Raw genomic sequence first — 26,662 nt, forward strand, 5'->3', positions numbered from 1 at the left:
GTCCACTAACCCACTGACATTGAGTCCCCGACCATCCACTAACCTACCGACAGCACGCCGAGCCGCACAGCAATAGTTAACCCCATCCTGAGCTCTTCGGGGTTCCTGTCCTCCTGTAGGTGAGCTTTTTACCCCGTCCTGAGCTCTTCGGGGTGCCTGCCCTCCTGTCGGTGAGCTGTTAACCCCGTCCTGAGCTCCTCGGGGTGCTGTTAACCCTGTCCTGAGCTCCTCTGGGTACCTACCCTCCTGTCGGTGAGCTGTTAACCCCATCCTGAGCTCCTCGGGGTACCTACCCTCCTGTCGGTGAGCTGTTAACCCTGTCCTGAGCTCCTCGGTGTGCTGTTAACCCTGTCCTGAGCTCCTCTGGGTACCTACCCTCCTGTCGGTGAGCTGTTAACCCCATCCTGAGCTCCTCGGGGTACCTACCCTCCTGTCGGTGAGCTGTTAACCCTGTCCTGAGCTCCTCGGTGTGCTGTTAACCCTGTCCTGAGCTCCTCGGGGTGCTGTTAACCCTGTCCTGAGCTCCTCGGGCTGCTGTTAACCCTGTCCTGAGCTCCTCGGGGTACCTACCCTCCTGTCGGTGAGCTGTTAACCCCATCCTGAGCTCCTCGGGGTGCCTGCCTTCCTGTCTGTGTGCTGTTAACCCCGTCCTGAGCTCCTCGGTGTGCTGTTAACCCTGTCCTGAGCTCCTCGGGGTGCCTACCCTCCTGTCGGACTGCTGACGGCTCCCTGTAATCTTCTGAAGCACAGACTACGCCAGATAACAAAAAGAATATTTTTTACTAATTTATTTTAGAGAAGAAAAAAAAAAGAATTGTATGTATTCCTCTGATTGAAAGGACTTAACACACAGGTTATATATTTTATTTTTATTTAACATAAAGTCCAGGGTGGGTCTGTGCCTCGGGCTCAGCTGAGAGTTGTAGTTCTTCACAACCTGTGTCGATTAGCAGCAGTAAAAACACTAATACAAGAATTACTATTACCACGGACCGGGATCCACCATTTACCACCACTTTGACTGTTAAACGTCCGATCTATCGCCCCCTACTGTAGATTTGCAATAAAAGTTTAGGGTATTTCATCTATAGGACAGATAGATACATGTCCCCCCTCTAAAGTGTTGGATGGGGCCCAAGTGGGAGGTGGGATAAGTTGAGGTCCATTTTATTGTCCATGGGAACCAGTATTACATGTACCAGTAGGGGGCAGTGTTATTGCTGTCATCATAGAGGGTGATCACATGATCATTGGGAGAGATGGAGAACTGATCCAAGGGGTGATGAGAAGAGACGTTTTGTAAAACTTGTTTTTACCCCATGACTGTGGTTGTGTAAATGTGTCTGGAATAAGCCTTTAAATACCCTCTTACCTCCAGGCCCCGCCCCTGCAGAGCTGGGTACCTGGTGTAGAGGAGGGTGTTTGTCCCGCCCCCCAGGGGTGCAGCAGTTTGGTGGCATTGTGTTTCTCTTCCATTAACAGACAGAGTAATATTGAGTCTGGGATTGGATTATCGGAGCTTCGGAACCAGTAGCTGCCTCCTCATACACCGCCGGTCCTGAAGAGCCTCATCATTATATTCAGGAGCCGCCACGGACCCATCAAGTGCCAGATTATCAGGATCGCTGCATGGTAAGGCGCCAGATTAAAGGACACTAACATCATTCTGTGTCATGTGCTGTAAAACCATGTGTACTCCCGCCTCAGTATAGACTTGTCCAGCTCGCTCTTCAGTCACCATTGTCCTCCTCCTGCAGCGCCACCTGGTGTCCAGAAAATGCTCCGATCCTGCAGACGCTCCTTCATGGGACCATTTATGACTTTCTTTTTGACCGGACAGCCATGTGGGACTGACCCTGATGGGGTGTTTGTGGTGCGGGGCGCCCCCTGCTGGCTTCTCAGCCTCTGTCTTCCTCTATAAAGTCCTAATAACAAACAGAACTGCTGCTTTCTCTAATTCGCAAGAAATTTGATTAAATTTAGTTGAGTATTTGTTTACAAATAAAATTCTACAAAAGTATGTGATCTATGTGGGTTGTCTGCTGTGGGGGGGGGGTCATGATGGTCTGATTTTATAAACCAAGTAGCCAAAAGTGTCTAACAAAGGACAATCATGACATCACAGCTGTGTATGGGGCCCCGCAGACCAATCAGATCACACAGGGCATCACAGCTGTGTATGGGGCCCCACAGACCAATCAGATCACACAGGACATCACAGCTGTGTATGGGGCCCCACAGACCAATCAGATCACACAGGACATCACAGCTGTGTATGGGACCCCGCAGACCAATCAAATCACACAGGACATCACAGCTGTGTATGGGACCCCGCAGACCAATCAGATCATACAGGACATCACAGCTGTGTATGGGGCCCCGCAGACCAATCAGATCACACAGGACATCACAGCTGTGTATGGGGCCCCGCAGACCAGTCAGATCACACAGGACATCACAGCTGTGTATGGGGCCCTGCAGACCAATCAGATCACACAGGACATCACAGCTGTGTATGGGACCCCACAGACCAGTCAGATCACACAGGACATCACAGCTGTGTATGGGGTCCCGCAGACCAGTCAGATCACACAGGACATCACAGCTGTGTGTGGGACCCCACAGACCAATCAGATCACACAGGACATCACAGCTGTGTATGGGGCCCCGCAGACCAGTCAGATCACACAGGACATCACAGCTGTATATGGGGCCCCGCAGACCAATCAGATCACACAGGACATCACAGCTGTGTATGGGACCCCACAGACCGGTCAGATCACACAGGGCATCACAGCTGTGTATGGGGCCCCACAGACCAATCAGATCACACAGGACATCACAGCTGTATATGGGGCCCCGCAGATCAATCAGATCACACAGGACATCACAGCTGTGTATGGGGCCCCACAGACCAATCAGATCACACAGGACATCACAGCTGTGTATGGCGCCCCGCAGACCAATCAGATCACACAGGACATCACAACTGTGTATGGGACCCCACAGACCAGTCAGATCACACAGGACATCACAGCTGTGTATGGGGCCCCGCAGACCAGTCAGATCACACAGGACATCACAGCTGTGTATGGGACCCCGCAGACCATTGTTGGTCCTCACTGTCGTCTTCAGTCCTGATCGCATTCTCAACCTTCTGGTCCTTTTCTCAGTGAAACCAAAGTCTCAGATTGTCCTTTAACTCTTCAAGGTCACCATTGATATCTGCTCAGCTATGCTCCCCACCTTAAAGGGGTACTCCGATGGAAAACAAATGCTTCCAAATCACCTGGTCCCAGGAAGTTATACAGATTTGTAAATTACTTCTACATAAAAATCTTAATCCTTCCAATACTTATCAGCTTCTGTATGCTCCACAGGAAGTTGTGTAGTTCTTTCCAGTCTGACCACTGTGCTCTCTGCTGTCACCTCTGTCTGTGTCCGTGCAGGAACAAATCCCCACAGCAAACCTCTCCTGCTCCGGACAGTTCCTGACATGGACAGAGGTGTCAGCAGAGAGCACTGTGGTCAGACTGGAAAGAACTACTCAACTTCCTGTAGAGCATATGGCAGCTGATAAGTACTGGAAGGATTAAGATTTTTCAAGGGGTTTATAAAGCTAAAAACCTATATTCTATCCACCCCTGAGACATACTATCCACACCTGAGACATACTCATCGCGGCAGTGACGGCCCGCTAAGCGGGCCGTCACTGCCGAGATGAGTGCGTCTCAGAAGGTGGGGGCCAGAGCCTTCATCAGGGGGATTCGGACCTCATTCTGGACATAGGGGATGGATGTTTTTAATGGAGTGATAACTCCGTTTACTTCTGCCCAAGCTTTCGTCCACCATAGTCCTAGCACCATCTCTCCAGTCCTAACCTGGGGAAATCCTGTAGGGATAATTCATGGATCCATGACAACAGGCCCACCAAGTTATAAGTATGGCCACCATACCGTAGACTCCACAGCCCAGCCTAAAGTGTAGACGCTAACAAAACGTATGACATAGCGACACATCAGAAATTCTGATCAATGGGAGTCTGGATGCTAGGACTCCCACCAAATGCTGATACGAAGAGGCAGAATAGCTTGGGAAAGCCAATCATGTGCTATATTCTGAATATAGCCGGGACACAGCGCTCCGGCCGGGGGTTCAGTCTGTGGTCCTCATAGAGTCGGAGTTCCTCGTATAGTTACTATGTGAGTCCATGGTTCATTTCATTCACCAGCTCTCCCCTCCCCCTGGATAAAGATTATAGACCGACCGCACATCGCAGAAGATCAAGTGTAGTTTGTGCTACCAGATAAGGAGGCGAATCGGTTTCTACAAACACCGTCAGAGATAAGTGTAAGGTTATTCCATATACCTGACACTGAGAGGGTTGAGGGCCCCTTATACAAGTCATAGGAGGAGCCAATCTACAATGTCACGATGACTCTGCAGTATACGTTGAGTCTTGGAAGACATGAACTCTCCTCCTTCTTCCTGCACGTTGTATAATACAAAGTTCCAGGTCTCCTGAAGGTCTTTCACTCGTTCCCCGTCTCTGCCATGGCGGTCAGTGACAAGATGTATGGGGTTTCCTTCTCCACTTGTCTCCTGCTCCTCCTCTCCTGTGCACAGGCCGGGAAGATCCTGGTGGTACCGGTAGAAGGAAGCCATTGGATTAACATCAAGATACTTATGATGGAGCTGGTTCAGAGAGGACACGAACTGACCGTCCTAAGACCTTCAATCAGTCTCTACATCGAGGAGACCTCCGAGGACTTCAAGCTGCTGACTGTGCCCATGTCCATACAGCAGACAATGAGCAGAAAAGAGTTTGAAGACTACGCCTTGAACTGGGTCTTCCAACAAGCCTTCACCAAATATGGGTCGTCCTTTGGCGTGGCATGGGAGTTCATCAAGACCCTACAGGCAGGAACACAGATGGGCACTGTGGCCATTACTGCTTTATTTGAGAATCAGGAGATTCTGGAAGGTCTGAAGAGCAGTGGTTTCGATGTGATACTTGCCGACCCCTATACTGTGGCGGGGGTGATGTTGGCACATTACTTGAAGCTTCCCATTGTATTTTTTGGAAGGTGGATGCCTACGGAAGACATGCATTTTGCTATTGCTCCATCTCCGCTCTCTTATGTGCCAGTTATAAACTCCAGAGTAACAGATAGAATGGTTTTCTCTGAGAGGGTCCAAAATGTCCTGTTATATGTCCTATACCAGGCGGCCAGCCAAATTCTGATATACCCAGCCTACAACAAACTCATTCAACACTATCTCAACACGGACATTAGTGTGTGGGAGATGTACAAGAAGGCCGACATATACCTGATGAAAGTCGACTTTGTATTTGAATTCCCACGGCCTACCATGCCCAACGCTGTGTATATTGGGGGCTTCCAATGCAAAGCCCCCAAGCCTCTCACCCAAGATATTCAAGACTTCATGGACACTTCTGAACATGGTGTTGTAGTCTTCTCCTTGGGCACCATCGTCAAGAGTCTGCCGACTAACATAGCCAGAGAGATTGCGGCAGGTTTGGCTCAGCTGAAGGAGCACGTTATCTGGCGGTATTCTGGAGAACCTCTGGACACCTTGGGAAATAACACAAAGACTGTGGACTGGCTTCCACAAAATGATCTTCTCAGTCACCCTAAGACCAAGGCCTTCCTAGCACACGGTGGGGAGAATGGCATCTATGAGGCTATTTGTCATGGTGTTCCCATAGTAGGATTCCCGCTTTTCGGTGACCAGTATGAAAACATTCTTCGCCTGAAAACCAAAGGAGCAGCTGTCCTCCTGGAGAACCCCCAAGATGTCACTGCTCAGGATATATACAATGCTGTGCGTCTGGTTATCGATGACCCTTCATACAAGAGGGCCATGACACATCTCTCTGACCTGCACCATGATGCCCCTGTCCCTCCAAGGGACTTGGCTGTGTTTTGGACAGAGTTTGTCATCCGCCATGGAGGGGCAGGACATCTGCGGGCAGCCGGCCACGACCTGCCCTGGTACCAGTATTATCTCCTGGATGTCTCTGCTCTTCTTCTTACAGGACTTCTCCTGTGTCTTTATGTCATATACAGATTCCTCTGCGCTGTGCTACGAATCTGCTGGGGGCAGAAGCAGAGTAGGAAGCAGAAGAGATCATAGGGTTAATGTCAGAGATGACTGAACAGAGATCATAGGGTTAACGTCAGAGATGACTGAACATAGATCATAGGGGAAATGTCAGAGATGACTGAACAGCGATCATAGGGTTAATGTCAGAGATGACTGAACAGAGATCATAGGGTTAATGTCAGAGATGACTGAACAGAGATCATAGGGTTAATGTCAGAGATGACTGAACAGAGATCATAGGGTTAATGTCAGAGATGACTGAACAGAGCTCATAGGGTTAATGTCAGAGATTACTATGTTCATCTGAACTCTAAGGACAGGTTCACACATGGCAGACGGCTGTAGACATTACTGTCACTATTCCATGTGGGTGACACTGGTCCAAATCCGCAGAAAGCAAATCATTCACATGTCGTGACAATATACACGGCTGTGATCACATGTCCTGACACTATACATGGCTGTGATCACATGTCCTGACAATATACATGGCTGTGATCACATGTCCTGACAATATACACGGCTGTGATCACATGTCCTGACAATATACACTGCTGTGATCACATGTCGTGACAATATACACGGCTGTGATCACATGTCCTGACAATATACCCGGCTGTGATCACATGTCCTGACAATATACACGGCTGTGATCACATGTCCTGACACTATACACTGCTGTGATCACATGTCCTGACAATATACACGGCTGTGATCACATGTATGTCCTGACAATATACATGGCTGTGATCCCATGTCCTGACAATATACACGGCTGTGATCACATGTCCTGACAATATACATGGCTGTGATCACATGTCCTGACAATATACATGGCTGTGATCACATGTCCTGACAATATACACGGCTGTGATCACATGTCCTGACAATATACACGGCTGTGATCACATGTCCTGACAATATACACTGCTGTGATCACATGTTGTGACAATATACACGGCTGTGATCACATATCCTGACAATATACCCGGCTGTGATCACATGTCCTGACAATATACACGGCTGTGATCACATGTCCTGACACTATACACTGCTGTGATCACATGTCCTGACAATATACACGGCTGTGATCACATGTATGTCCTGACAATATACACGGTTGTGATCCCATGTCCTGACAATATACACGGCTGTGATCACATGTCCTGACAATATACACGCTGTGATCCCATGTCCTGACAATATACACACTGTGATCCCATGGCCTGACAATATACACGGCTGTGATCACATGTCCTGACAATATACACGCTGTGATCCCATGTCCTGACAATATACCCGGCTGTGATCCCATGTCCTGACAATATACACGGCTGTGATCACATGTCCTGACAATATACACGGCTGTGATCACATGTCCTGACAATATACACGGCTGTGATCACATGTCCCGACAATATACACGGCTGTGATCACATGTCCCGACAATATACACGGCTTTGATCACATGTCCCGACAATATACACTGCTGTGATCACATGTCCTGACAATATACACGGCTGTGATCACATGTCCTGACAATATACACTGCTGTGATCACATGTCCTGACAATATACACGGCTGTGATCACATGTATGTCCTGACAATATACACGGCTGTGATCACATGTCCTGACAATATACACGGCTGTGATCAAATGTATGTCCTGACAATATACACGGCTGTGATCACGTGTCCTGACAATATACACGCTGTAATCACATGTCCTGACAATATACACGGCTGTGATCAAATGTATGTCCTGACAATATACACGGCTGTGATCACGTGTCCTGACAATATACACGCTGTGATCACATGTCCTGACAATATACACGTCTGTGATCACATGTCCTGACAATATACACGTCTGTGATCACATGTCCTGACAATATACACGGCTGTGATCACATGTCCTGACAATATACACGCTGTGATCCCATGTCCTGACAATATACCCGGCTGTGATCCCATGTCCTGACAATATACACGGCTTTGATCACATGTCCCGACAATATACAAAGGCTGTGATCACATGTATGTCCTGACAATATACACGGCTGTGATCACATGTCCTGACAATATACACGGCTGTGATCACATGTCCTGACAATATACACGGCTGTGATCACATGTATGTCCTGACTATACACGGCTGTGATCACGTGTCCTGACAATATACACGCTGTGATCACATGTCCTGACAATATACACGGCTGTGATCACATGTATTTTCCTGACAATATACACGTCTGTGATCACATGTCCTGACAATATACACGGCTGTGATCACATCTCCTGACAATATACACGCTGTGATCCCATGTCCTGACAATATACCCGGCTGTGATCCCATGTCCTGACAATATACACGGCTTTGATCACATGTCCCGACAATATACACGGCTGTGATCACATGTCCTGACAATATACACGGCTGTGATCACATGTCCTGACAATATACACGGCTGTGATCACATGTCCTGACAATATACACTGTTGTGATCATGTCCTGACAATATACACTGCTGTGATCACATGTCCTGACAATATACACGCTGTGATCACATGTCCTGACAATATACACGGCTGTGATCACATGTCCTGACAATATACACGGCTGTGATCACATGTATGTCCTGACAATATACATGGCTGTGATCACATGTCCTGACAATATACACGGCTGTGATCACATGTCCTGACAATATACACGGCTGTGATCACATGTCCTGACAATATACACGGCTGTGATCACATGTGCTGACAATATACACGCTGTGATCACATGTCCTGACAATATACACGGCTTTGATCACATGTCCTGACAATATACACGCTGTGATCGCATGTCCTGACAATATACACGGCTGTGATCACATGTATGTCCTGACAATATACACGGCTGTGATCACATGTCCTGACAATATACATGGCTGTGATCACGTCCTGACAATATACACGGCTGTGATCACATGTCCTGACAATATACACGCTGTGATCCCATGTCCTAACAATATACACGGCTGTGATCACATGTATGTCCTGACAATATACATGGCTGTGATCACATGTCCTGACAATATACACGGCGGTGATCACATGTATGTCCTGACAATATACACGGCTGTGATCACATGTCCTGACAATATACACGGCTGTGATCACATGTCCTGACAATATACACGGCTGTGATCACATGTCCTGACAATATACACGGCTGTGATCACATGTATGTCCTGACAATAAACACGGCTGTGATCACATGTCCCGACAATATACACGGCTGTGATCACATGTCCTGACAATATACACGGCTTTGATCACATGTCCTGACAATATACACGGCTGTGATCACATGTCCTGACAATATACACGCTGTGATCACATGTCCTGACAATATACACGGCTGTGATCACATGTCCTGACAATATACACGGCTGTGATCACATGTATGTCCTGACAATATACACAGCTGTGATCACATGTCCTGATAATATACACGGCTGTGATCACATGTCCTGACAATATACACGGCTGTGATCACATGTCCTGACAATATACACGGCTGTGATCACATGTCCTGACAATATACACGGCTGTGATCACATGTCCTGACAATATACACGGCTGTGATCACATGTCCTGACAATATACAAGCTGTGATCACATGTCCTGACAATATACACGGCTGTGATCACATGTATGTCCTGACAATATACACGGCTGTGATCACGTGTATTTTCCTGACAATATACACGTCTGTGATCACATGTCCTGACAATATACACGCTGTGATCACATGTCCTGACAATATACACGGCTGTGATCCCATGTCCTGACAATATACACGGCTGTGATCACATGTCCTGACAATATACACGGCTGTGATCACATGTCCTGACAATATACACGGCTGTGATCACATGTCCTGACAATATACATGGCTGTGATCACATGTCCTGACAATATACACGGCTGTGATCACATGTCCTGACAATATACACGGCTGTGATCACATGTCCTGACAATATACCCGGCTGTGATCACATGTCCTGACAATATACACGGCTGTGATCACATGTCCTGACAATATACCCGGCTGTGATCACATGTCCTGACAATATACACGGCTGTGATCACATGTCCTGACAATATACACGGCTGTGATCACATGTCCTGACAATATACACGGCTGTGATCACATGTCCTGACAATATACACGGCTGTGATCACATGTATGTCCTGACAAAATACACAGCTGTGATCACATGTATGTCCTGACAATATACACGGCTGTGATCACATGTCCTGACAATATACACGGCTTTGATCACATGTCCTGACAATATACACGGCTGTGATCACATGTCCTGACAATATACATGCTGTGATCACATGTCCTGACAATATACATAGCTGTGATCACATGTATGTCCTGACAATATACACGGCTGTGATCACATGTCCTGACAATATACACGGCTGTGATCACGTCCTGACAATATACACGGCTGTGATCACATGTCCTGACAATATACACGCTGTGATCCCATGTCCTAACAATATACACGGCTGTGATCACATGTATGTCCTGACAATATACATGGCTGTGATCACATGTCCTGACAATATACACGGCGGTGATCACATGTATGTCCTGACAATATACACGGCTGTGATCACATGTCCTGACAATATACGCGGCTGTGATCACATGTCCTGACAATATACACGGCTGTGATCACATGTCCTGACAATATACACGGCTGTGATCACATGTCCTGACAATATACACGGCTGTGATCACATGTATGTCCCGACAATATACACGGCTGTGATCACATGTCCCGACAATATACACGGCTGTGATCACATGTCCTGACAATATACACGGCTTTGATCACATGTCCTGACAATATACACGGCTGTGATCACATGTCCTGACAATATACACGCTGTGATCACATGTCCTGACAATATACACGGCTGTGATCACATGTCCTGACAATATACACGGCTGTGATCACATGTATGTCCTGACAATATACACAGCTGTGATCACATGTCCTGACAATATACACGGCTGTGATCACATGTATGTCCTGACAATATACACGGCTGTGATCACATGTCCTGACAATATACACGGCTGTGATCACATGTCCTGACAATATACACGGCTGTGATCACATGTATGTCCTGACAATATACACGGCTGTGATCACGTGTCCTGATAATATACAAGCTGTGATCACATGTCCTGACAATATACACGGCTGTGATCACGTGTATGTCCTGACAATATACAAGGCTGTGATCACGTGTATTTTCCTGACAATATACACGTCTGTGATCACATGTCCTGACAATATACACGGCTGTGATCACATGTCCTGACAATATACACGCTGTGATCCCATGTCCTGACAATATACACGGCTGTGATCACATGTCCTGACAATATACACGGCTGTGATCACATGTCCTGACAATATACACGGCTGTGATCACATGTCCTGACAATATACATGGCTGTGATCACATGTCCTGACAATATACACGGCTGTGATCACATGTCCTGACAATATACACGGCTGTGATCACATGTATGTCCTGACAATATACACGGCTGTGATCACATGTCCTGACAATATACACGGCTGTGATCACATGTCCTGACAATATACACGGCTGTGATCACATGTCCTGACAATATACCCGGCTGTGATCACATGTCCTGACAATAAACACGGCTGTGATCACATGTCCTGACAATATACACGGCTGTGATCACATGTCCTGACAATATACACGGCTGTGATCACATGTCCTGACAATATACACGGCTGTGATCACATGTCCTGACAATATACACGGCTGTGATCACATGTCCTGACAATATACACTGCTGTGATCACATGTCCTGACAATATACACTGCTGTGATCACATGTCCTGACAATATACACGGCTGTGATCACATGTCCTGACAATATACCCGGCTGTGATCACATGTCCTGACAATATACACTGCTGTGATCACATGTCCTGACAATATACATAGCTGTGATCACATGTCCTGACAATATACACGGCTGTGATCACATGTCCTGACAATATACACGGCTGTGATCACATGTCCTGACAATATACACGGCTGTGATCACATGTCCTGACAATATACACTGCTGTGATCACATGTCCTGACAACATACACAGCTGTGATCACATGTCCTGACAATATACACGGCTGTGATCACATGTATGTTCTGCTCCTATGAACAGGTGGTTCATAATACCTTAAAGGGGTACTCCGGTGGAATTTTTTTTTTTAGCAGCTGTGTGCGACAGAGGAAATTCTTTTCTTTTAGAATTTCTTTTTTTGTCTTGTCCACAGTGCTCTCTGCTGACACCTGATGCCCTTATCGGGAACTGTACAGAGCAGGAGAGGTTTGCAATGAGGATTTTCTCCTGCTCTGAACAGTTCCTGACATGGACAGAGGTGTCAGCAGAGAGCACTGTGGATAAGACAAAAAAGAAATTCAAAATGTAAAGAATTTCCTCTGTAGCATACAGCTTTCTGGCACCAGTTGATTTATAAAAAAAAAAATGTTTTCCACCGGAGTACCCCTTTAAAAAGCACCTGTCACCAAACTAAACTTTTAATATATTGTTCCCTATGTTATTATAAGACACTTTGCTATTTACTTGCTGTTAAAATTCTCAACCTTTATATGTTTTTAATGTGATTGAAAAAACAGACACTAGGTGGCTCTGTTCTGTTCCCTGCCACAAGTCAAACAGCTAGTTTGGTCTCTTCCCGGCCTGGCTGTAGACCAAACTCAGGAAGTGCGTGCGGCATGGCGAGGTACATTTCTCGCAGGCTTCAGTGACGTCGCCCCTGCTGGGGAACGCCCACTTTCTCCATCACACGATGGCCCTGATTTACTAAGAGTGGATTGTTTATTCTTGAGTGATTTCAATATCACTCATCTTTTTTTTCAGGTCTATTTACTATTCTGTCGCACATTTTTTTGTGTCGCACTAGTCAATCGTGGTGCACAAACTCCGAATGATTCCGAGAAGCTAAATAGCCACGAAAAAAAACTAATATTTTTCAAACATTACAACAATTCTCCTTGTTTATCATCAACATTTTTTGTTAACCACGCCCATTTTTGGTTAACCACGCCCATTTTCAAGTAAAAAAAAAACAAAATCACTCCAAGCGTTTTCAAAAGTGAAGGTTGTGCGGTGTAAAATTTGGGCACAGAATTAGTCACACAGATGGTGCGACAAAAATGTAGGTATGATACAGAGCTATGTAAAGCTCATAAACGCTTTTTAGGGGCAGGAGGGGTGTTAGGAGTAGTTGGGGAATATCATCTGAATTAGTTTAGATGACAGGTTCTCTTTACTACTCTGCCTCCATATACAGTGGTCCCTCAACATACGATGGGAATCCGTTCCAAATGGACCATCGTTTCTTGAAACCATTGTATGTTCAGGGATCCGTGCAATGTAAAGTATAGGACAGTGGTCTACAAGCTGCGGACCTCCAGATGTTGCAAAACTACAACACCCAGCATGCCCGGACAGCCGTGTAGCCCTAAGGGCCTATTCAAACATCACCGTTTTAGTTTTGCCTTAGTTTAGGTAAAAAGCCCTGGACGACCATGAAATGTAATGAAACTGTACAAAGTCTACATAATACAATAAATGAGTGAACCCTGCGTGTGTGATACTTTCGTAGAACAGAGCGTCTCTCTTTCCAGTCGATAGATGAGGGCCCGGGCAGGAGTGCAACTAGAAAGTGTCCTGAGCGGGGGTGCAACTAGAAAGTGTCCTGAGCGGGGGTGCAACTAGAAAGTGTCCTGACTGGGGGTGCAACTAGAAAGTGTCCTGAGCGGGGGTGCAACTAGAAAGTGTCCTGACTGGGGGTGCAACTAGAAAGTGTCCTGACTGGGGGTGCAACTAGAAAGTGTCCTGAGCGGGGGTGCAACTAGAAAGTGTCCTGACTGGGGGTGCAACTAGAAAGTGTCCTGAGCGGGGGTGCAACTAGAAAGTGTCCTGAGCGGGGGTGCAACTAGAAAGTGTCCTGAGCGGGGGTGCAACTAGAAAGTGTCCTGACTGGGGGTGCAACTAGAAAGTGTCCTGAGCAGGGGTGCAACTAGAAAGTGTCCTGAGCAGGGGTGCAACTAGAAAGTGTCCTGAGCGGGGGTGCAACTAGAAAGTGTCCTGAGCAGGGGTGCAACTAGAAAGTGTCCTGAGCAGGGGTGAAACTAGAAAGTGTCCTGAGCGGGGGTGCAACTAGAAAGTGTCCTGACCAGGGGTGAAACTAGAAAGTGTCCTGAGCGGGGGTGCAACTAGAAAGTGTCCTGAGCAGGAGTTCAACTAGAAAGCGTCCTGAGCGGGGGTGCAACTAGAAAGTGTCCTGAGCAGGAGTGCAACTAGAAAGTGTCCTGAGCGGGGGTGCAACTAGAAAGCGTCCTGAGCGGGGGTGCAACTAGAAAGTGTCCTGAGCGGGGGTGCAACTAGAAAGTGTCCTGAGCAGGAGTGCAACTAGAAAGTGTCCTGAGCGGGGGTGCAACTAGAAAGTGTCCTGAGCAGGGGTGCAACTAGAAAGTGTCCTGAGCGGGGGTGCAACTAGAAAGTGTCCTGAGCAGGAGTGCAACTAGAAAGTGTCCTGAGCGGGAGTGCAACTAGAAAGTGTCCTGAGCGGGGGTGCAACTAGAAAGTGTCCTGAGCGGGGGTGCAACTAGAAAGTGTCCTGAGCGGGGGTGCAACTAGAAAGTGTCCTGAGCGGGGGTGCAACTAGAAAGTGTCCTGAGCGGGGGTGCAACTAGAAAGCGTCCTGAGCGGGGGTGCAACTAGAAAGCGTCCTGAGCGGGGGTGCAACTAGAAAGTGTCCTGAGCGGGGGTGCAACTAGAAAGTGTCCTGAGCGGGGGTGCAACTAGAAAGTGTCCTGAGCGGGGGTGCAACTAGAAAGTGTCCTGAGCAGGGGTGAAACTAGAAAGTGTCCTGACTGGGGGTGCAACTAGAAAGTGTCCTGAGCAGGGGTGCAACTAGAAAGTGTCCTGAGCAGGGGTGAAACTAGAAAGTGTCCTGAGCGGGGGTGCAACTAGAAAGTGTCTTGACCAGGGGTGAAACTAGAAAGTGTCCTGAGCGGGGGTGCAACTAGAAAGTGTCCTTAGCAGGAGTGCAACTAGAAAGTGTCCTGAGCGGGGGTGCAACTAGAAAGTGTCCTGAGTGGGGGTGCAACTAGAAAGTGTCCTGAGCGGGGGTGCAACTAGAAAGTGTCCTGAGCAGGGGTGCAACTAGAAAGTGTCCTGAGCGGGGGTGCAACTAGAAAGCGTCCTGAGCGGGGGTGCAACTAGAAAGCGTCCTGACCGGGGGTGCAACTAGAAAGTGTCCTGAGCGGGGGTGCAACTAGAAAGTGTCCTGAGCGGGGGTGCAACTAGAAAGTGTCCTGAGCGGGGGTACAACTAGAAAGTGTCCTGAGCGGGGGTGCAACCAGAAAGTGTCCTGACCGGGGGTGCAACCAGAAAGTGTCCTGAGCGGGGGTGCAACTAGAAAGTGTCCTGAGCGGGAGTGCAACTAGAAAGTGTCCTGAGCGGGGGTGCAACTAGAAAGTGTCCTGAGCGGGGGTGCAACTAGAAAGTGTCCTGAGCGGGGGTGCAACTAGAAAGTGTCCTGAGCGGGGGTGCAACTAGAAAGCGTCCTGAGCGGGGGTGCAACTAGAAAGCGTCCTGAGCGGGGGTGCAACTAGAAAGCGTCCTGAGCGGGGGTGCAACTAGAAAGTGTCCTGAGCGGGGGTGCAACTAGAAAGTGTCCTGAGCGGGGGTGCAACTAGAAAGTGTCCTGACTGGGGGTGCAACTAGAAAGTGTCCTGAGCGGGGGTGCAACTAGAAAGCGTCCTGAGCGGGGGTGCAACTAGAAAGTATCCTGAGCGGGGGTGCAACTAGAAAGTGTCCTGAGCGGGGGTGCAACTAGAAAGCGTCCTGAGCGGGGGTGCAACTAGAAAGCGTCCTGAGCGGGGGTGCAACTAGAAAGCGTCCTGAGTGGGGGTGCAACTAGAAAGTGTCCTGAGCGGGGGTGCAACTAGAAAGTGTCCTGACTGGGGGTGCAACTAGAAAGTGTCCTGAGCGGGGGTGCAACTAGAAAGCGTCCTGAGCGGGGGTGCAACTAGAAAGCGTCCTGAGCGGGGGTACAACTAGAAAGCGTCCTGAGCGGGGGTACAACTAGAAAGCGTCCTGAGCGGGGGTGCAACTAGAAAGTGTCCTGAGCGGGGGTGCAACTAGAAAGTGTCCTGAGCGGGGGTACAACTAGAAAGTGTCCTGAGCGGGGGTGCAACTAGAAAGTGTCCTGAGCGGGGGTACAACTAGAAAGTGTCCTGAGCGGGGGTGCAACTAGAAAGTGTCCTGAGCGGGGGTGCAACTAGAAAGTGTCCTGAGCGGGGGTGCAACTAGAAAGTGTCCTGAGCGGGAGTGCAACTAGAAAGTGTCCTGAGCGGGGGTGCAACTAGAAAGTGTCCTGAGCGGGGGTGCAACTAGAAAGTGTCCTGAGCAGGAGTTCAACTAGAAAGCGTCCTGAGCGGGGGTGCAACTAGAAAGTGTCCTGAGCAGGAGTGCAACTAGAAAGTGTCCTGAGCGGGGGTGCAACTAGAAAGCGTCCTGAGCGGGGGTGCAACTAGAAAGTGTCCTGAGCGGGGGTGCAACTAGAAAGTGTCCTGAGCAGGAGTGCAACTAGAAAGTGTCCTGAGCGGGGGTGCAACTAGAAAGTGTCCTGAGCAGGGGTGCAACTAGAAAGTGTCCTGAGCGGGGGTGCAACTAGAAAGTGTCCTGAGCAGGAGTGCAACTAGAAAGTGTCCTGAGCGGGAGTGCAACTAGAAAGTGTCCTGAGCGGGGGTGCAACTAGAAAGTGTCCTGAGCGGGGGTGCAACTAGAAAGTGTCCTGAGCGGGGGTGCAACTAGAAAGTGTCCTGAGCGGGGGTGCAACTAGAAAGTGTCCTGAGCGGGGGTGCAACTAGAAAGCGTCCTGAGCGGGGGTGCAACTAGAAAGCGTCCTGAGCGGGGGTGCAACTAGAAAGTGTCCTGAGCGGGGGTGCAACTAGAAAGTGTCCTGAGCGGGGGTGCAACTAGAAAGTGTCCTGAGCGGGGGTGCAACTAGAAAGTGTCCTGAGCGGGGGTGCAACTAGAAAGTGTCCTGAGCAGGGGTGAAACTAGAAAGTGTCCTGACTGGGGGTGCAACTAGAAAGTGTCCTGAGCAGGGGTGCAACTAGAAAGTGTCCTGAGCAGGGGTGAAACTAGAAAGTGTCCTGAGCGGGGGTGCAACTAGAAAGTGTCTTGACCAGGGGTGAAACTAGAAAGTGTCCTGAGCGGGGGTGCAACTAGAAAGTGTCCTTAGCAGGAGTGCAACTAGAAAGTGTCCTGAGCGGGGGTGCAACTAGAAAGTGTCCTGAGTGGGGGTGCAACTAGAAAGTGTCCTGAGCGGGGGTGCAACTAGAAAGTGTCCTGAGCAGGGGTGCAACTAGAAAGTGTCCTGAGCGGGGGTGCAACTAGAAAGCGTCCTGAGCGGGGGTGCAACTAGAAAGCGTCCTGACCGGGGGTGCAACTAGAAAGTGTCCTGAGCGGGGGTGCAACTAGAAAGTGTCCTGAGCGGGGGTGCAACTAGAAAGTGTCCTGAGCGGGGGTACAACTAGAAAGTGTCCTGAGCGGGGGTGCAACCAGAAAGTGTCCTGACCGGGGGTGCAACCAGAAAGTGTCCTGAGCGGGGGTGCAACTAGAAAGTGTCCTGAGCGGGAGTGCAACTAGAAAGTGTCCTGAGCGGGGGTGCAACTAGAAAGTGTCCTGAGCGGGGGTGCAACTAGAAAGTGTCCTGAGCGGGGGTGCAACTAGAAAGTGTCCTGAGCGGGGGTGCAACTAGAAAGCGTCCTGAGCGGGGGTGCAACTAGAAAGCGTCCTGAGCGGGGGTGCAACTAGAAAGCGTCCTGAGCGGGGGTGCAACTAGAAAGTGTCCTGAGCGGGGGTGCAACTAGAAAGTGTCCTGAGCGGGGGTGCAACTAGAAAGTGTCCTGACTGGGGGTGCAACTAGAAAGTGTCCTGAGCGGGGGTGCAACTAGAAAGCGTCCTGAGCGGGGGTGCAACTAGAAAGTATCCTGAGCGGGGGTGCAACTAGAAAGTGTCCTGAGCGGGGGTGCAACTAGAAAGCGTCCTGAGCGGGGGTGCAACTAGAAAGCGTCCTGAGCGGGGGTACAACTAGAAAGCGTCCTGAGCGGGGGTGCAACTAGAAAGTGTCCTGAGCGGGGGTGCAACTAGAAAGTGTCCTGAGCGGGGGTACAACTAGAAAGTGTCCTGAGCGGGGGTGCAACTAGAAAGTGTCCTGAGCGGGGGTACAACTAGAAAGTGTCCTGAGCGGGGGTGCAACTAGAAAGTGTCCTGAGCGGGGGTGCAACTAGAAAGTGTCCTGAGCGGGGGTGCAACTAGAAAGTGTCCTGAGCGGGAGTGCAACTAGAAAGTGTCCTGAGCGGGGGTGCAACTAGAAAGTGTCCTGAGCGGGGGTGCAACTAGAAAGTGTCCTGAGCGGGGGTGCAACTAGAAAGTGTCCTGAGCGGGGGTGCAACTAGAAAGTGTCCTGAGCGGGGGTGCAACTAGAAAGTGTCCTGAGCGGGGGTGCAACTAGAAAGCGTCCTGAGCGGGGGTGCAACTAGAAAGCGTCCTGAGCGGGGGTGCAACTAGAAAGTGTCCTGAGCGGGGGTGCAACTAGAAAGCGTCCTGAGCGGGGGTGCAACTAGAAAGCTTCCTGAGCGGGGGTGCAACTAGAAAGTGTCCTGAGCGGGGGTGCAACTAGAAAGCGTCCTGAGCGGGGGTGCAACTAGAAAGCGTCCTGAGCGGGGGTGCAACTAGAAAGTGTCCTGAGCGGGGGTGCAACTAGAAAGTGTCCTGAGCGGGGGTGCAACTAGAAAGTGTCCTGACTGGGGGTGCAACTAGAAAGTGTCCTGAGCGGGGGTGCAACTAGAAAGCGTCCTGAGCGGGGGTGCAACTAGAAAGCGTCCTGAGCGGGGGTACAACTAGAAAGCGTCCTGAGCGGGGGTACAACTAGAAAGCGTCCTGAGCGGGGGTGCAACTAGAAAGCGTCCTGAGCGGGGGTGCAACTAGAAAGTGTCCTGAGCGGGGGTGCAACTAGAAAGTGTCCTGAGCGGGGGTGCAACTAGAAAGTGTCCTGACTGGGGTGCAACTAGAAAGTGTCCTGAGCGGGGGTGCAACTAGAAAGTGTCCTGAGCAGGGGTGCAACTAGAAGGTGTCCTGACTGGGGTGCAACTAGAAAGTGTCCTGACCGGGGGTGCAACTAGAAAGTGTCCTGAGCGGGGGTGCAACTAGAAAGTGTCCTGAGCGGGGGTGCAACTAGAAAGTGTCCTGAGCGGGGGTGCAACTAGAAAGTGTCCTGAGCGGGGGTGCAACTAGAAAGTGTCCTGAGCGGGGGTGCAACTAGAAAGTGTCCTGACCGGGGGTGCAACTAGAAAGTGTCCTGACCGGGGGTGCAACCAGAAAGTGTCCTGAGCGGGGGTGCAACCAGAAAGTGTCCTGAGCGGGGGTGCAACTAGAAAGTGTCCTGAGCGGGGGTGCAACTAGAAAGCGTCCTGAGCGGGGGTGCAACTAGAAAGCGTCCTGAGCGGGGGTGCAACTAGAAAGTGTCCTGAGCAGGAGTTCAACTAGAAAGTGTCCTGAGCGGGGGTGCAACTAGAAAGTGTCCTGACCGGGGGTGCAACTAGAAAGTGTCCTGAGCGGGGGTGCAACTAGAAAGTGTCCTGACCGGGGGTGCAACTAGAAAGTGTCCTGAGCGGGGGTACAACTAGAAAGTGTCCTGAGCGGGGGTGCAACTAGAAAGTGTCCTGAGCGGGGGTGCAACTAGAAAGTGTCCTGAGCGGGGGTGCAACTAGAAAGTGTCCTGAGCGGGGGTGCAACTAGAAAGTGTCCTGACCGGGGGTGCAACTAGAAAGTGTCCTGACCGGGGGTGCAACTAGAAAGTGTCCTGAGCGGGGGTGCAACTAGAAAGTGTCCTGACCAGGGGTGCAACTAGAAAGTGTCCTGACCGGGGGTGCAACTAGAAAGTGTCCTGAGCGGGGGTGCAACTAGAAAGTGTCCTGAGCGGGGGTGCAACTAGAAAGTGTCCTGAGCGGGGGTACAACTAGAAAGTGTCCTGAGCGGGGGTGCAACTAGAAAGTGTCCTGAGCGGGGGTGCAACTAGAAAGTGTCCTGAGCGGGGGTGAAACTAGAAAGTGTCCTGAGCGGGAGTGCAACTAGAAAGTGTCGTGAGCGGGGGTGCAACTAGAAAGCGTCCTGAGCGGGGGTGCAACTAGAAAGCGTCCTGAGCGGGGGTGCAACTAGAAAGCGTCCTGAGCGGGGGTGCAACTAGAAAGTGTCCTGAGCGGGGGTGCAACTAGAAAGTGTCCTGAGCGGGGGTGCAACTAGAAAGTGTCCTGAGCGGGGGTGCAACTAGAAAGTGTCCTGAGCAGGGGTGCAACTAGAAAGTGTCCTGAGCAGGGGTGCAACTAGAAAGTGTCCTGAGCGGGGGTGCAACTAGAAAGTGTCCTGAGCGGGGGTGCAACTAGAAAGTGTCCTGAGCGGGGGTGCAACTAGAAAGTGTCCTGAGCGGGGGTGCAACTAGAAAGTGTCCTGACTGGGGGTGCAACTAGAAAGTGTCCTGAGCGGGGGTGCAACTAGAAAGTGTCCTGAGACTTTTCCTGGGGTCCGCACTCTCCCCCCAGAGCTGACACCTCTATCCACTATGTATGAAATCCAGGTCGCTATTGGAACGGTTGCCAATAACGACCAATCGGAGAACTTCTTTCACTTTCTAACCTGCTTTAGAGACATGACAGCTGTGATCTGATTGGCTGTGGGATTTGTTCAGTCGCTATCACAGTTCTGTTCTGTCTTAGTAACAGGAAACTGAACCAGACAGCAATGGCGGATCAGTCACATGACAGACATCAACATTTATCCAAATGGTCTTTGTTACCCAAAGCAACCAATCAGAGGACAACTTTCATTTTTAAACTGCTCTGTTAAAATAAAAGCTGCTCTGTAATTGGTTGCTCTAGAAGAGACAGACTGTATTAAATGTAATAATAGTGCCGCCATATAATGATCAGGTAAATGTAATAATAGTGCCGCCATATAATGATCAAATAAATGTAATAATAGTGCCGCCATATAATGATCAGGTAAATGTAATAATAGTGCCGCCATATAATGATCAGGTAAATGTAATAATAGTGCCGCCATATAATGATCAGGTAAATGTAATAATAGTGCCGCCATATAATGATCAGGTAAATGTAATAATAGTGCCGCCATATAATGATCAGATAAATGTAATAATAGTGCCGCCATATAATGATCAGGTAAATGTAATAATAGTGCCGCCATATAATGATCAGATAAATGTAATAATAGTGCCGCCATATAATGATCAGATAAATGTAATAATAGTGCCGCCATATAATGATCAGATAAATGTAATAATAGTGCCGCCATATAATGATCAGGTAAATGTAATAATAGTGCCGCCATATAATGATCAGGTAAATGTAATAATAGTGCCGCCATATAATGATCAGGTAAATGTAATAATAGTGCCGCCATATAATGATCAGATAAATGTAATAATAGTGCCGCCATATAATGATCAGATAAATGTAATAATAGTGCCGCCATATAATGATCAGATAAATGTAATAATAGTGCCGCCATATAATGATCAGGTAAATGTAATAATAGTGCCGCCATATAATGATCAGGGAAATGTAATAATAGTGCCACCATATAATGATCGAGTAAATGTGATAATAGTGCCACCATAAAATGATCAGGTAAATGTAGTAATAGTGCCGCCATATAATGATCAGGGAAATGTAATAATAGTGCCACCATATAATGATCAGGTAAATGTAGTAATAGTGCCGCCATATAATGATCAGGTAAATGTAGTAATAGTGCCGCCATATAATGATCAGATAAATGTAATAATAGTGCCGCCATATAATGATCAGATAAATGTAATAATAGTGCCGCCATATAATGATCAGGTAAATGTAGTAATAGTGCCGCCATATAATGATCAGGTAAATGTAGTAATAGTGCCGCCATATAATGATCAGGTAAATGTAATAATAGTGCCGCCATATAATGATGAGATAAATGTAATAATAGTGCCACCATATAATGATCAGGTAAATGTAATAATAGTGTCGCCATATAATGATCAGATAAATGTAATAATAGTGCCGCCATATAATGATCAGATAAATGTAATAATAGTGCCGCCATATAATGATCAGGTAAATGTAATAATAGTGCCGTCATATAATGATCAGATAAATGTAATAATAGTGCCGCCATATAATGATCAGGTAAATGTAGTAATAGTGCCGCCATATAATGATCAGGTAAATGTAATAATAGTGCCACCATATAATGATCAGGTAAATGTAGTAATAGTGCCGCCATATAATGATCAGATAAATGTAATAATAGTGCCGCCATATAATGATCAGGTAAATGTAATAATAGTGCCACCATATAATGATCAGGTAAATGTAATAATAGTGCCACCATATAATGATCAGGTAAATGTAATAATAGTGCCACCATATAATGATCAGGTAAATGTAATAATAGTGCCACCATATAATGATCAGGTAAATGTAGTAATAGTGCCGCCATATAATGATCAGATAAATGTAATAATAGTGCCGCCATATAATGATCAGGTAAATGTAATAATAGTGCCACCATATAATGATCAGGTAAATGTAATAATAGTGCCGCCATATAATGATCAGATAAATGTAATAATAGTGCCACCATATAATGATCAGGTAAATGTAATAATAGTGCCGCCATATAATGATCAGATAAATGTAATAATAGTGCCGCCATATAATGATGAGATAAATGTAATAATAGTGCCGCCATATAATGATCAGATAAATGTAATAATAGTGCCACCATATAATGATCAGGGAAATGTAATAATAGTGCCGCCATATAATGATCAGATAAATGTAGTAATAGTGCCGCCATATAATTATCAGATAAATGTAATAATAGTGCCACCATATAATGATCAGGTAAATGTAATAATAGTGCCGCCATATAATGATCAGGTAAATGTAGTAATAGCGCCACCATATAATGATCAGATAAATGTAATAATAGTGCCGCCATATAATGATCAGATAAATGTAGTAATAGTGCCGCCATATAATGATCAGGTAAATGTAATAATAGTGCCGCCATATAATGATCAGGTAAATGTAATAATAGTGCCGCCATATAATGATCAGGTAAATGTAATAATAGTGCCGCCATATAATGATCAGGTAAATGTCATAATGTTATACACAGTATAGATGGATAATGATACAGTATATTTGTTGTTATACACAGTATAGATGGATAATGATACAGTATATTTGTTGTTATACACAGTATAGATGGATAATGATACAGTATATGTTGTTATACACAGTATAGATGGATAATGATACAGTATATTTGTTGTTTTACACAGTATAGATGGATAATGATACAGTATATTTGTTGTTATACACAGTATAGATGGATAATGATACAGTATATTTGTTGTTATACACAGTATAGATGGATAATGATACAGTATATTTGTTGTTATACACAGTATAGATGGATAATGATACAGTATATTTGTTGTTATACACAGTACAGATGGATAATGATACGGTATATGTTGTTATACACAGTATAGATGGATAATGATACAGTATATTTGTTGTTATACACAGTATAGATGGATAATGATACAGTATATTTGTTGTTATACACAGTATAGATGGATAATGATACAGTATATTTGTTGTTATACACAGTATAGATGGATAATGATACAGTATATTTGTTGTTATACACAGTATAGATGGATAATGATACAGTATATTTGTTGTTATACACAGTACAGATGGATAATGATACGGTATATGTTGTTATACACAGTATAGATGGATAATGATACAGTATATTTGTTGTTATACACAGTATAGATGGATAATGATACGGTATATGTTGTTATACACAGTATAGATGGATAATGATACAGTATATTTGTTGTTATACACAGTATAGATGGATAATGATACAGTATATTTGTTGTTATACACAGTATAGATGGATAATGATACAGTATATTTGTTGTTATACACAGTATAGATGGATAATGATACAGTATATTTGTTGTTATACACAGTACAGATGGATAATGATACAGTATATTTGTTGTTATACACAGTATAGATGGATAATGATACAGTATATTTGTTGTTATACACAGTATAGATGGATAATGATACAGTATATTTGTTGTTATACACAGTATAGATGGATAATGATACAGTATATTTGTTGTTATACACAGTATAGATGGATAATGATACAGTATATTTGTTGTTATACACAGTACAGATGGATAATGATACAGTATATTTGTTGTTATACACAGTATAGATGGATAATGCTACAGTATATTTGTTATACACAGTATAGATGGATAATGATACAGTATATTTGTTGTTATACACAGTACAGATGGATAATGATACAGTATATTTGTTGTTATACACAGTATAGATGGATAATGATACAGTATATTTGTTGTTATACAGAGTATAGATGGATAATGATACAGTATATTTGTTATACACAGTATAGATGGATAATGATACAGTATATTTGTTGTTATACACAGTATAGATGGATAATGACACATAGTATATTTGTTGTTATACACAGTATAGATGGATAATGATACAGTATATGTTGTTATACACAGTATAGATGGATAATGATACAGTATATTTGTTGTTATACACAGTATAGATGGATAATGATACAGTATATTTGTTGTTATACACAGTACAGATGGATAATGATACAGTATATTTGTTGTTATACACAGTATAGATGGATAATGATACAGTATATGTTGTTATACACAGTATAGATGGATAATGATACAGTATATTTGTTGTTATACACAGTACAGATGGATAATGATACAGTATATTTGTTGTTATACACAGTATAGATGGATAATGATACAGTATATTTGTTGTTATACACAGTATAGATGGATAATGATACAGTATATTTGTTGTTATACACAGTACAGATGGATAATGATACAGTATATTTGTTGTTATACACAGTACAGATGGATAATGATACAGTATATTTGTTATACACAGTACAGATGGATAATGACACAGTATATTTGTTGTTATACACAGTATAGATGGATAATGATACAGAATATTTGTTGTTATACACAGTATAGATGGATAATGATACAGTATATTTGTTGTTATACACAGTATAGATGGATAATGATACAGTATATTTGTTGTTATACACAGTATAGATGGATAATGATACAGTATATTTGTTGTTATACACAGTACAGATGGATAATGATACAGTGTATTTGTTATACGCAGTACAGATGGATAATGATACAGTATATTTGTTGTTATACACAGTACAGATGGATAATGATACAGTATATTTGTTGTTATACAGAGTATAGATGGATAATGATACAGTATATTTGTTATACACAGTACAGATGGATAATGATACAGTATATTTGTTGTTATACACAGTATAGATGGATAATGATACAGTATATTTGTTGTTATACACAGTATAGATGGATAATGATACAGTATATTTGTTGTTATACACAGTACAGATGGATAATGATACATAGTATATTTGTTGTTATACACAGTATAGATGGATAATGATACAGTATATTTGTTGTTATACACAGTATAGATGGATAATGATACAGTATATTTGTTGTTATACACAGTACAGATGGATAATGATACAGTATATTTGTTGTTATACACAGTATAGATGGATAATGATACAGTATATTTGTTGTTATACACAGTATAGATGGATAATGATACAGTATATGTTGTTATACACAGTATAGATGGATAATGACACAGTATATTTGTTGTTATACACAGTATAGATGGATAATGATACAGTATATTTGTTGTTATACACAGTATAGATGGATAATGATACAGTATATGTTGTTATACACAGTATAGATGGATAATGACACAGTATATTTGTTGTTATACACAGTATAGATGGATAATGATACAGTATATTTGTTATACACAGTATAGATGGATAATGATACAGTATATTTGTTGTTATACACAGTACAGATGGATAATGATACAGTATATTTGTTGTTATACAGAGTACAGATGGATAATGATACATAGTATATTTGTTGTTATACACAGTACAGATGGATAATGATACATAGTATTTTTGTTGTTATACACAGTACAGATGGATAATGATACAGTATATTTGTTGTTATACACAGTATAGATGGATAATGATACAGTATATTTGTTGTTATACACAGTACAGATGGGTAATGATACAGTATATTTGTTGTTAT

General features: G+C 45.6%; 1 protein-coding gene across 1 annotated transcript; it reads left to right on the forward strand.

The window, feature by feature from the left end:
* The first annotated feature begins 4,528 nt into the window (after positions 1-4,528).
* On the forward strand, positions 4,529-6,159 carry LOC130297495 (UDP-glucuronosyltransferase 2A2-like). The gene has a single exon (XM_056550024.1). It carries the CDS (start codon positions 4,555-4,557, stop codon positions 6,157-6,159), a length of 1,605 nt encoding a protein of 534 aa, XP_056405999.1. The 5' UTR covers positions 4,529-4,554.
* The last annotated feature ends 20,503 nt before the right edge of the window (positions 6,160-26,662 follow it).

Source organism: Hyla sarda, chromosome 13 (assembly GCF_029499605.1).
Source record: "Hyla sarda isolate aHylSar1 chromosome 13, aHylSar1.hap1, whole genome shotgun sequence".
Lineage (NCBI taxonomy): Eukaryota > Metazoa > Chordata > Amphibia > Anura > Hylidae > Hyla > Hyla sarda.